Genomic DNA, 14,195 nt, shown 5'->3' with positions numbered 1-14,195 from the left:
TCACAAAATGTTTGTTTCATCCATGATTTTGTATTAACACTGTTCATATTAAGCGAGTTCAACTGCATACATACAGCAAATATATAAGGTCTTTGAAAAATAATCGAGCTTTAGTACATTTGTGAATTTTCCATAATTTATAAGCAAAAAATTCTTAGAGTGCAATTTAGATAATCAATAAGTTACTAAACATACATGTCTTTAAATGCACATAAGATTGAAAAAAAAAAATGAAATATTAAACTCTGCATTGAATTTGGCGCATTTTATTTCAGTTTAAACATAAAAATGGATATTTTTTTTTTTTTTACAGCAAAAATAGAACATATATTGATTCCATTTTTGCTATCAAAATAATGAAAACAATAGCTTTCAACTTCTGTTATTTATCTCACTACGCATATACAATGCTTTTTTTACCTTTCCACGAGAAATTCGTCTCTCAAATATAGCTCGCTAAAAAAAAATAATTTCTAAACCTATAAGTCACAAATAGCCTTCAATTTATCTGCAATCACAAAACTTTAGAAGACATCACAGAACTCGAACTATCTAATGACGGAAGAGTTTTCTTCTCCTCCTCATCATCCATAACGTATAAACGCGATTCTTGTATGGTAGGAAAATATAAATTCCTGACCCTTAGAAATAAATAAACACAAAGGAGAGGGAATGGGGTCATGATAGAAGCCGCAACAGGAACAACTGCAGCAAGGTCCGCCTCCGGTTGCCCCAGTGAAAATCCGAGCAACACGATGGCTATTCCGGTATTCTGGACTCCGGTTTCAACCGCAACCGTGATGATGTCTGGAAGTGAGAGGTCAAATGCTTTGGAGATGATGGTTCCGAAGAGAAAACCGAGCCAAACGTTGGCACTGGCAGCAACTACTATCCTCCAAGTGAAGAGTTTGAACATGTAGAGGTTGGCATAGGTGCCAAAGGCTATGATGAACAGTATCATGAAGACGGAAACAGGAGCAAGTATACGACGACAGAATCTCGCAACTCTTGGTAGCCACTTTTGAAAGCATAATCCAATTCCAAGTGGGATAAGCATTGAAACTAGAGATAGCAAAATATTTTTCACAGGCACTTCGGTAGCGATTTCAGAAAATAAACTACGTCCCAATGTGAATAACCAAAGAGGCATCATACCTGTAAGCATAAAATTGCAATAAATCAAAGTTATGACATGTGTTTTAAATTCCAGTGAAATCTTGTTACAACTAACTTCAAGGGACCAAATTTTGTTCATTGTAATGGGAATTTCATTGTAATAGAATTCAAGCAATGTAATCGAAATTCAATTGTAACTAAACATTCATTTTATTGAACTGGAAATTTCATCGTATTGGTATTAGTTTGCAAGGCGATTTCACTGTACATTGTTTATAATGCATTTTGAAAGTGTTTAGAATAGATGGAGTTTTTTTTTTTGAAAAAATGAAACAAAACTAAACGGGTGAAACGGAATCAATTATAATATGTGCGAGACTTGGATAAAATAAAGAACTATCTGTACATAATTATATTTTCTATCTTATCACTGAATTAAGCTCAAGCATCAAACATGTATTTGGGAACAAGATTGGTCAAAGCTGAAAAAAAAAATCTGAAAATGTCATACACGAAACATAGAGGGTCTTTAGAATCGATAGGGATTTCAGACCCAATAGAATGTGATGGAAATATGTTAAAGCACACACAGGTAGTAGAAGATTTTAAAAATAATTTGAAAATATTGCCTGATGGTAGGTATGAGGTCCGGTTACCTTTTAAATCTGACATAAAAAAATTACGGTCTAATAAAGAACTAATTTCTTTATTTGGGCACACCACCCAGAACCACACCAGAACTTTATTTGGCCCATGTGGTTCTCCAGGGAGACTAAAGAAGCTCTTAATTATAAGCAAGCCACTTTTCGTAAGTTTAAAGAAACTGGTCAGAGTGCGGAGAGGCTCCAGTATGGTAAGGCAAGGCGAAATTTTAAGTATTTGGGACGGATTCAGAAAAGGGAATTGGAGCAAAGGCTGGCAGATGACATTGATGGGAACCCTAAGAGGTTTTTTGCTTACGCTAATTCTGGGAAAGCTCGAAACAGTCAAATTGGGCCTTTGGTTGATGAGTATGGAAATTTAATCCAAAACTATAGGGATATTGCAAATGTTCTAAATAACTTTTTTTTCCAGTGTGTTTAACGATAACTGTATCTCAACAGTTGACACTAACAAGACACAAGCTATTATACAGCTTGAGGATTTTGTATTTTCAGGGGAGGAGGTCTTATTTTATTTGAAAAAGATTAAAGCAACTAAAGCTCCAAGACCAGATAATATTTATCCAAAAATTTTAGTTGAATGTGCAGGTGAATTAGTGGATGTTATTTTGATTATTTTCAATGCTTCTTATAACTCGGGGACGGTGCCAGAGGACTGGAAGCTGGCTAACATAACGCCACTCTTCAAGAAGGGGTCTAAAGGTATTGCTGGGAATTATAGACCTGTAAGTTTGACTTCGGTGATTTGTAAGATTTTCGAAACTTTGATCAAAATTAAGATCATGAAGTTCTTAGAGACTAATAGTCTGTTGACTAGTTTGCAGTATGGTTTCAGGAAAGGTAAATCCTGTACTACTAATTTATTGCATTTCTACGACAAGGTTACCTCAGCTTTAGATAACAAAAAAATGTGTGGATGTTGTTTATATTGATTTTCAAAAAGCTTTTGGCAAGGTACCGCATGTTGCTCTTCTCAGCAAGTTAGCTGACATAGGAATAGGAGGAAAAACTTTACTTTGGGTTAGAAATTGGCTCACTGGTAGGAAGCAAAGAGTAGTTGTGAGAGGAAATCATTCTAATTGGAGTGATGTTTTAAGTGGGGTTCCTCAGGGATCAGTTTTAGGGCCTCTTTTGTTTATTATATTTATGAATGACATCAATGAAAATATTTCTGGAAGCATGAATTGTTTTGCTGATGATGTAAAAGTTATGGGGATTGTCGAAAATGAAGAACAAGTAAATCAGCTTCAAGAGGATTTAAATCATATTACGAAGTGGGCAGATAAATGGGGTATGGCAGTTAATGTAGGGAAATGTCAAGTGCTACACTTAGGTCATGGAAATAAGCGTATGAGATATCATTTACAGGGTTCAGTCATAAATCAGGCAGAAAATGTTATGGATCTGGGTATCTTAATAAATCAGGACTTCAAGTTTAGTCAACAGTGCAGTATTGCTAGTAACAAAGCCAACAGAATGCTTGGGTTTATCAATAGATCTATTTCAAACAAATCTAAGAAAGTTCTTCTGCCTTTATATAGGAGTTTAGTAAGACCTCATTTGGAGTACGCTGTTCAGTTTTGGTCGCCTTATCTGAAGAAAGATATTTCTGCATTGGAAAGGGTTCAAAGAAGGGTAACTAAATTAGTAAGGGGACTCTCAGATTTAGATTATGATACCAGACTTAATAGGCTTAACATGTATAGCCTGGAGCAAAGGAGAGTCAGAGGGGACATGATTCAGTTATTTAAATTTATCAAAATGAAAGATGTAAATGGATTAAATTTTTGTGGGGAAAGCAGGACAAGGGGTCATTGTTTTAAGCTATTTAAATCTCAGGCTAACTTGGAAATCAGGAAAAACTACTACTTTAGCAGGGTCGTGGGCACTTGGAATAGTTACCGGAAGAGACGGTAATGAGCAAGGGGGTGGATAGCTTTAAGAGGGCCATTGATCTTCATTGGGGTCTAATTAATTGACTAGGACCAGCCTAAATGGGCCCAGAGCCTGTTGCTGGTCGTCACATTTGTATTTGTATTTGTATTACTTTAGAGAAGCTCAAGCAAATGGGCCAACGAGCACAAGCAGGGGTCTGTCCAGGATTTTTCACTGGGTCCGTTTTTTGTGAAAAATCAAATAATTTTGTGAAAAATGAATTAATTTTGTGAAAAATCAAAAAATTTCGCAAAAAAAAAAAAAAAAAAAAATTGTTAAAACGAAATTTTAGAATTTAGAGATGGCACAAACTGCATCAATTAAACTTAAAGTTGAGTGTTTTCCTCTTCTATGTCAAGAAAATCATTCTGGATTTTTTTTTTATATTTGGCGGGGGGGGGGGGGCATCGCTCTTTCAAGCATCAATATTTATCTACCATTCTACATTATGTTAAATTATACTAGATATATTTCTATACAGTACTTAAAATAATTGTAACAAAAATATAAATAAATTAAATTCAGAATAGGGTTCAGCATTCAACTTTTTGACCCAAGACACTCTTAAAAAGCACAGAATTTGGTTTAAAACTTCTAAATTCCGTGATTTTAACAAAAATAAAAAGATATTTCAATTGTTTACCTCTTAACAAAGCGTAATAATCATTAAAAATTCGAAAAATCGGATTCCCATAGCGGATGCAAAGAGATCGCAATTCTCAAAGTGAAGGCATCAAAAGTATAAAAACAGCATGTAAAAGAAATATTTTTGATAAAATAATTTTAAAATTGCATTTTAGAGTCCTATAATAAACATATCATTAATATCTGTGGACACAGTTGACCCAAAAAATAAAATAAAATAAACCATCTATTTAGCATTTTAAGTTTTGACTCATAACAGAAAATGGAATTTTGCTTTAAAAACTTGAAATGAGAGTTCTAACAGAAATAAAGAGACTTTTCATTTATTTGAATCCTAATAAAGCGAAGTTAGCTTGAAAAAAGAACAAAATGTGATTCTCATATCGGATGTTAAAAGATTGCATTTTTCAAAATGTAGACATCTAAAGAAAAAAAAAATGGTAATTAAAAAAGTTTATTTAAAGTTAATCATCCTTGTTAGCATCGAAAAATCAAAATCCATATAATTTTCTCCCAAAATAAGAATCAAACATCGCACCGCACCGTAAAAACGCAAATATTGACAAGCTGGCAAAATGATGAGAATATTTTCTAATCAAGTCATTATAAAGGTTCAACGCCAGATGCTAAGTGGTGATAATTTTGAAGTTGGTAACCCTATCTGAAGCGATCATATTTTTTCCTCACCATTACTATCCCTTTGCAGTTCTAAGTTCATTTCGCAGATATATATTATTATTGTTTATTAAATCATGAGCGGAGAAAAGTGCTTACCAATGCCTTTTCAGAAAAGTTTACAAAAACACCGCTGCTAATTAGCTGTGATAAAACAAAGAACCATTATATTTATTTGGCAGTAGCCATTATTTATCGCTTGCAGGAGCATTCCAAAAGTGCCGATTTTTTTTTTTCTTCAAAATTAGCCGATTTTGTATAAGCTGATCCCTCTAATTTGACTTAAAAAAAGGTTCCAAAAATTATCGGTTTATACACAGAAATATGCGTTATTTTGCTTTCAGATTTGCTCTTTCAATAAACAATTTGACAGATCCGATCTTGTTTATCAGAATTTTGTGAAGGGTCCGTTTTGTTGGATCGGGATTTTGTGAAAGGTCCGTTTTGTTTGATCGGAATTTTGTGAAAGGTCCGTTTTGGTTGATCGGATTTTTGTGAAGGGTCCGTTAACGGACCCAAATATCCTCTGGCCAGACCCCTGACAAGATAAATTATTTCTTAGGGAATATCTAGAAATTTTTCAGGATTGGGAAAAATTAAATATAATTGAGAAAGTTAGTGATGTTTATATCAAATACCTTCTACCGCACTGACCAGTTGTGAGAAGTGAGAGTGCAACAACAAAAATTAGACTGGTTTTTGACGTGTCGACTAGAGCTTATGGTAAGTATTTTTTGAATGATTTACTGTATAAAAGTCCAAGTTTACTCGAGTTAATTCCTGATATCATAGATAGGTTCCGAAGTTACCCAATAGCGCTCTTCAGACACTGAAAAGGCATTTTTGCAGTTAAGCATAACGACAGAATATCACGTTTTTGCCTTTTTCCTACACTTTGGAATCGGAAGAAGTTGTCTACTAGCATTGTAGGGTTGTGTTCGGAGTTATGTCCAGTCCATTTTTATTGGCAGCTTCTATTTCTTATTTGCTTGATAATGTGTCATTTGAAAATCGGGATTTTACGGAAAAATTGAAACTTTCATTTTAAGTACATAACTGTGTTTCTGGAGTCGTACACGTTGAAGAACAGGAATGTTTCGTTCAAAAAGCAAAAAATATTTTATCTCAGGGTTGTTTAAACTTGAGAAATAGAGAGAGTAACGTGAACTGTAAATCTGTTTCCAAAAGTATAGGTGTTACGAAAGTACTTGGGATTTTTTGAGACCTCAATAAAGGTACGTCAAAATGTAACCTAAATTTTGATGCTTCAAATGATATTTCAAAATTTACTAAAAGGTTAATTCTGTCGACAATACAGAAATTTTTTGATTCAACTGGGTTGTTGAGTCCGGCCACCTTGCTTCCTAAAATCTTGTTACAAAAAACCGTGGGCTTTAAATTTGAACTGGGATGCACCTTTGCCAAAAATTATTCAAAGGTTGTTTAAGAAATGGTTGAATGAAATTTCAGCTTTGAGTGATGTAGAAATTCCATGTCATGTTGAAATAAACAATTCTACTGAGCAGAGGCGTAACTTGGCCGCGTAAAGTAGGGGGGCAAACTTTTTTTGCAAGGGAAATTTATTTGATTCATATTTTGCCATCCAACTAAAATTCTAAAAAAATGTACTTTTTCAAAAAATAAATGAATTTAAGAAATCATAATAACTTTTAACGCTATGTACGTTATTTAGTTTAAACAAAATAGAGGTACAGAGAGTAATGCGCACATATATCCGGAGAAGTATCACTTTTTCCCAAAAAATATGATGATACTCTATTGTTGTTGAACTTATAGTTTACATGATCACTGGCGCCAAACAGTTTTGCTTACGTTTTGAAATCCTGAAGTACGGATATAGTTTTCTTAGTTGCGTTGGTTTTAATTCTCGAATAATTCCATGGACTAATTAGAAAGTTCAAGGAATTCCGTACTTTGGAAATGATTTTTCTCTCTTTCCGAAGTTGTTTTCCAGGATCCCAGGAATGAAGAATCTGTACAGTGCATACACCTTGCTATTAGTGACCTATGCCCTGAACCAAAGTAATATTCTTCTTCAGTGACGCAACCAGAAAAAAAATAGGGGGGTGGGGAGGAGGGGGCACATCGAAAAAGAAAAGAAAAATTTAGAACTGATAGGAAAGGGGTGTCCGGGGGTTCTCCCCCGGAAAATTTTTGAAACTTTTAGCTTCAAAAACGCAATTTTAGACTTTCTTTGTTGATGTTAGGGTGACAAAGGTACAGGGTTCTCAGCGGAATTTCTAGAACTTGAAGCTTCAAAAACGCGATTATAGGCCATATTTTATCTACGCTAGGGTAACGGATGGAGCTCAAGGATTGTCCCCGATCGATTTTTTTATAGGTTGAAATCAATTCCTCCTCCCCCTGCTTTCGACATTGAAGTTTAAAAACGCAATTTTAGACAAACGTTGAAGATTTTACGGAAAGGAGGTTCTAAAGCTCTTCCCTGGTAAAAATTTTTAAACTTATGGTGCTAAAAACTAAAGCAATGTTTTATAATCAGGGGCTATTCCACTTTTAAAAAATTTTAAAGTATAGTTTAAAAAACCAAACTGCTTATGGTATTGGAGGATGGCGACATAGGGATCCTTGTCCGAATATTTTCTGAAATTCAAGTCTTAAAACGTGGTTGTAAGACCATATTTTGTAATATTAGGGCGTTAGGGCCAGTAATTTTTCTTAAAACTCCAAAAACGTAATTTTAAGTGATTTTCGATGCTGTTCGGTAATTGGGGGCTTTCCCGTGGAAAATTCGCGAAATTGAAACCTGAAAATGAAATGTCAAATGCTCCATAATGCTTCCGGTGTGTCTGGGGAAGGGGAGGGGGCTCTTTGGTGGAGCAGCATTTTGATCACTTTCTTATTTTTAGACGAACTAAGGGAAAAAAAAAACGAGAAAAAATAGGACGGAGTGGTGGGGGCGGGGGTGATTGCTGATCAATATGCTGTTACTTTTGAATATTTTTTATTCAAAGATTTATTTTTAAAAGAAATTTAGATTTTCCTGTAACATAACTATTAATTTCTAAAAATTACTTGGTTTTCGAAAGACGTCTTGTCATCAATAATAAAGAATAGTTTTAAAAAACATTCAACTCAAACATTCTAAGGGGCTCGGGCTTTAAGCTTCCTTTCTGGTTGTACCACTGTTCTATTTTGACCCGTCTATTACATGGTTGGTTGTTTATTCATGCGAACTCCATTTGAAGGATTAAAAATATATTTCCCTTTAAGAAAAACTTCGGAATTTTGCAGCAACATTTCCGCTCTTTTCCGAAAACACTCATTTTTTTTGGGCATGTAATCCTAGTTTACTACCTGAATTTAGTAAACTAGGATTACATGCCTATATGTATTGTGAGGGGAGGGGGGCGGAGATGTTCATTATCACTTCGGGATTAGGCGATCCAGGTACACGGGCCTCTTCTGAGCTTCAGTTGCGCCGCCTTGGTGCAGTTTAAAAAACAGATTAATTATAGGTTGAAATTACTAATTGGTGGTTGAAGACAAGGATACATCTTTTGCATATAATTCATGACAGTTGCATTGATAATATGTGAATTACATTTTATTATCATTTGAAAATAATATATAGATCATTTGACAAACAATTTAAAAAAATCCTTTGCTTAAGAACTAGGGGGCAAAATAATACTTTGCCCATAGCTCAAAAAAGTAGGGGGGCACTTGCCCCCCTAGTTTACGCCAATGCTACTGAGATGCATGTTTTTATAGATGCAGGCAAGGAGGCCTTTGCCACATGTGTATTTTTTTAGAACTGAAACCTCACATGGTATGAGTATTTAGTTGATCAAACATAGGCAATGGTTGCACCGTTAAAAAAAGTGACCATCGTAAGGTTAGAGTTGATGGCTTGCTGAATTAGTGCCAGGTTAGTTTATGCCGTTCTACAGGCACTTAACATGCCAGCTTTGAGAACCGTTTTCTGGAGCGATTCTATGGTGGCTTTATACTGGATATGGGAAAGAGGGGAATGGTCAGTTTTTTGCATTAAACAGGAAGGACGGTAAAGGAAACAAACAGACTTTTCCCCGGAAGTGAATTCAGACACATGCCAGGAAAATTGAACCCGGCAGATTTAATTCCCCGCGGATGTCCTCTCTCACAACTTCTTAAATCCCACTGGTGGGAGGTTCAACTTCTTATATCTCCCTGGTTATATGGAGCATCCTATAGTTGGCCTTCAAATGAGATTGCCAAGACTGAAACTCCCAAAATAGCTACAGAAATAAGAAAGATTAGATTATGTAATATAAATTTAGTTGAAAATGAAATGCCTTGGTATGCTAAAAGATTTTCTAATTTTCATTTGATCATTAAATTAGTTTCATGGATTTTGAGGTTTACTGAAAATTTAAGATCAGGGAAAGCAGTCAGGAAAAGGGGTGATTTATCAGTACCCGAGATAGAGAATGCTGAGACACGTGGTCATTCGAGTCATACAAACTCAATTTTTTCCTGACATGAGCTCAATTTCTAATTTGGGAGTCTTTAAGGATGAATGGCCATTCTAAAAAAAATGTCCCATGCAAAATGCTAAGATTTTTATTTTTTGCAGCTAACCAAAGCCTCCAAAAAATAATACTTTTCGGGATTAATACAAGATTTAATATACTATCAAAGTATAACAGTTAATCCCATATTTAATTAATAGTTACTTGAATAAAATAAAAAACTTAGCGTTACGCACAGGACATTTTTCCGAGAATCACCCTGAAAATAAAATCATTCAAGTAAGGACACGAATCACGGAACATAACGACAAATCAAGATTTAAGTCACCTATCCTCTTCCGGATAAATGTATTTTTACCCGAAAGCTGATCTAACACTTTCACAAAATGAACTGTCATACAAGAACTCAGATCTTATTAAATGTGATCCATGAACAGTTTTGGATAATAAGAGGTAGAAAAACTGTAAGAAGCATTGTGAATGAATGTGTTAGGTGTCAGCATTTCAAAGCCAAGGCTACTTTTGCTGATCCTGTTTCGTTGCCTGCTGACAGAGTAGAAGATTCAGCAGTATTCAAAGTTGTTGGAGTCCACTTAGCTGGTCCACTTTTCGTGAAACATGGCGACAAAGTTTGGGTAGTCTCATACACTTGTGCTCTTTATAGAGCTACCATATACAATTTACTCCGATAATGGATCAAACTTTCACGGAGCACACAACAATTTGTCAGAGCTTGACTGGAAAAAAATAGCTCAGCAAACGGAGGTTCAACAAATTATTCCTGCCACCTACCACTTGGTGGGGTGGTTGGTGGGAAAGGATGGTACGTGTAGTGAAAGAACTCCTCCGCAGAACTTTAGGAAAAGCTGTTCTAACCATTGAGGAGCTAACGAGTTATTTGTGAATATAAAAGCATAATAAATTCGCATCCATCGACTTATTTGTCTGAAGATATGGAAGACTTCGTTCCACTTTGTCCTGCAATGTTTTCATCGGATAGATCCGATTTTCAAGTTCCCGATGTGGATGCCATAGGTGCCAATCATTTCAGAAAGAGCTTTTCTCTAACTCGAAACTTTCACATTAAAATGATACAAGAACTTCGATCGAGATTTAGGAACGAATATTTGGGATTGATCATCCAAAGGCAGAAAGAAAACCCTAAATGCGAATAGAATACAATTAGAAGACATCGTTCTGATTGGAGATGACTTTAAGAAGAGACTGAACCGGCCTTTAGCAAAGCTTATCGAATTAATACCTGGAAAGGACAGAGAGGTATGGTCGGTTAAACTAAAGACTCAATCTAATATCTGGGCCTGTCCTATTCAAAGAGTATTCTCGCAGGAACTTAATTGAAAGAGAACTCCCAGTCCAGCCTTTCTTGGACATTTCTCCTTCACTTAAATCACCAACGAGGTCTACAGACAACAAGGACAATTTTTAGGCAAAACCAACTGTAGATGTTAGAAAAATTTGCCTTGGTCGAGTGGTAAACGCTCTACAAAGGGTGGACTTGGTGAATATTTTTGATTGAATAGTCAAGCAACTAACTCAAAAAGGGGGGAGAACGTTGATAGTGGCAACAGTGCCGAGAAAAAGACCTTTTTTAAAAGAATGGCAACAATCAGTGCGCGCGCCATTGAATGTTTCTTGGTTCTTCTGTTGATGTGTTGAGTATGTTTTAATATGTTCGTTGTAAATTAAACATACTATTTATTTAAGCTATAATAGTGTCGCACTTATTTCAAAGTCAGAGGCTTACTATGATACATCGAATAAAAGTTTGTATTGGAAGGAATTTTTATTTTAGCTCCGAATTTTGAAACATAACACCTTCTTAACCTTTTCTTTTGAGATGAATATGTGTTAAAACTTCAAAAAGAAAAGGAAGGCACATGGCAAAATTCAAAAAAGAGGGCAGAGTGCATTGAATACCGATTTAAAAGTAGCAGGGTGCAGTGCCCTTCGAAAAATTTCCGGGAAAGCACTGAAACAATTGTTATGTTCTTCGGTTTTATAAACTACTTTTAATTAAAAAAATAAATCTTAATGAACAGCAAAAAAGAAACAAAACAATAAACAAAAGTGCTTCTTACCAAGAGCAGCCAGATTACTAATAAATGTCATAGTCAAACTTAAATTTAGATTGCCATTCAGAAGAACAGTCCACATATTACTAGCACCTCCACCTGGACTGCAGCCAAATGTGAACAACCCCAGCTGTAAAATTACATCATCAAAGAGCAACCTTGCAAGACCATAGGCAACCTGAGGGAAGGAGAAAAACATCCTTATAAAACACCATAATTAAAACTTTCAAGGTACCAATAATAAAAAGCATACAATTTTGTCTACACCATTCATGTATAAGCAATAATTTCATTTCTTGAAACTGCTAAAAGTTAACCCACATTCAAAAAAAAAAAAAAACGGCAAAATTATCATCCGGCAAACTGAGAATCCCCCCCCCCCTTAAAACTTAAGTACAGTAAATCCCTGCAACAAACACATACCTTTAATCCTGTTATGACATCCAGAGACTGCAGTTTTGTCCTTATTATGGACTTGCCAGTCTGGAATAGTCAATAGTAATCTCGGCTTCAATGGAAGTACATTTGCTTCCAGCTTGGGTCATGGGCTCCCATATGCAAAATATTAAGGGGGGACTCAGATATTTTTTCACATGGTATAACAGGATATTTTCCCCATGAAAACCAATTTCAGTACCGATTAGAATTACATTAAAATTAGACATTTTAAATAGCTTATTGATTAATGGCTGGAAAATAAATGTTTTTTCATTTTTGCAAAGAAAAAAGTACTAAAAGCAAGAAAGTTTTTATTTCTAAGGGGGAACTTGAGCCCTTACTTGCCCCCCGTATGGGCGACCATGGCTTGGTTATAGAATATTCTAGTTGATGAGTACATAGCAAGGATAAAACTGCAGTCTCCGGATGTCATAAGTGAACTCTCAGTATATTTGCTTATATTTGTGCAATGTACAAATTCTTTAATTTTTGCTTCTCACTATAAATCAGCTCCATATGTTCCAGAAACAGCTTATTATTTGACGATTATTATTTGACATAGTTTGAACCTGTACATACATATGCATTGAATCTTATGCATGTATTCATAAATAATTGTTTGTAATTATTAGAAACAGGTAGCTCCCAAAGCCAAATCAAGGTTGTACCAATAATGGAAAATTTTCACGTAATCTTTACAAAATAATAATCGAATTACAGAGAAAAACTTTTAACAAGAAACTGAAGGGTCCAAATTATTCTTAATGTGAAAAGAATTGTATTAAACTGCACAGTAAACTATCTGGACAACCATATCATTTCAGGCACATGTTTAATATATTTCATAAAAAATAACAGTAATATAAACTATGTAACTATAACCTAATTATACAAACAGTATAATAACCAGATTATATAATATAATCACCTAAATATAACAGTATATATAACCTAATTACATAACAGTGCAAATAACTTAATTATATAACAGTATAATAACAAAAATATAACAGTTTTAAACCTATTTATGTAACAGTACAATAATCTATTAATATAACTACAATAACCTAATTATATAACAGTATAACAATTTCATTATGTAACAGTAAAACAACCTAATTATAAAACAGTGGAATAATATATACACATAACAAATTAAATTGCATAAAAAACGCAAAGAGTTTAGAAATGTATTTTCTCACCAGAGGCATTGCAGCATATTGAGAAATAAATCCAATTGCGGGTGCAATAGGTTTACGAAGAACAGATTGTACAACACACAAATCCAAAGCGCAGCCCATGTTTATGTAATTTAAAGATACAAGAATAGCTACAGATGCTGTAAATGCATGTGATATAGCTTTAACACGACGCACTACACTGACTTTTAAGGAATTCGAGCTGTCTTTCGGGTTATCTTTCGCAGGTACCATTAACAACTTTTTGCAAAAATATCTCAGTTTTACCAAGAAAATTCCCTCGTACAGTAAAAGTTCCATTGCTACTTTTCGTATTAAAATAAGTTTCATTAGTCACAGAAGCTATATCTGGATTATATGAAATAGCTTTATAAAATCTCTCATCAGGGTGAGAGTCTGATTTCTCCGAGTTGATTGAAAAATAAATGCGTTGCTCTTCATCTTCCATGAGTTTTTTGACAGCAGCAGGATAAAAGGTGACATTGATAGCAGCAGTTAACTCCAATAGTAGCAATAAGAAGCTAAATAGCAGAGCTAGAAGAACTACTGGACACATGTTTATGTCCAGAAAAAGATGTCCAGCAAAATTTGCGTCGGAAATAGGACAATCGCAGAGCGTAAACTTTCACGCAACTTCTCCACGGAACGAATGAAACAAGAACAAAATACAAGCACATTCGCTCTCATAACCCTGTTTACGTAACAGCGGAGAGAGTATGTTTGATGGAGGCAGAACTTTCATGATATTTTCGTCCCTTTTGCATCAGAAATGTTTCAGACTGATAAAGTTGAAGAAATTTCAGGAGATTGTGTAAAAACAAAAGAAAAGTAAGGAAATAAGAACCAAGGAATTTAAATGTTACCGTATTAAGAAGAAAGGAAGGGAGCTTTAGATTCGTCATTGCGTGAATCCCATTTCTGCTCCCGAGAAAGATT

The 14,195-nt window shown here is 34.8% G+C and overlaps 1 protein-coding gene across 1 annotated transcript; it reads right to left on the bottom strand.

Moving 5' to 3' along the window:
• Positions 1–514: 514 nt before the first annotated feature.
• LOC129226956 (hepatic sodium/bile acid cotransporter-like) lies at positions 515–13,815 on the bottom strand. The gene is given in 4 exon segments (XM_054861585.1): positions 515–1,155; positions 11,629–11,800; positions 13,263–13,484; positions 13,486–13,815. Coding segments are annotated over 4 exon segments (1,365 nt in total).
• Positions 13,816–14,195: the final 380 nt, after the last annotated feature.

This window comes from Uloborus diversus, chromosome 7 (assembly GCF_026930045.1).
Source record: "Uloborus diversus isolate 005 chromosome 7, Udiv.v.3.1, whole genome shotgun sequence".
Lineage (NCBI taxonomy): Eukaryota > Metazoa > Arthropoda > Arachnida > Araneae > Uloboridae > Uloborus > Uloborus diversus.
Note: the sequence above shows the minus strand (reverse complement) of the source record. Positions and strands in the feature narration are given on the sequence as shown.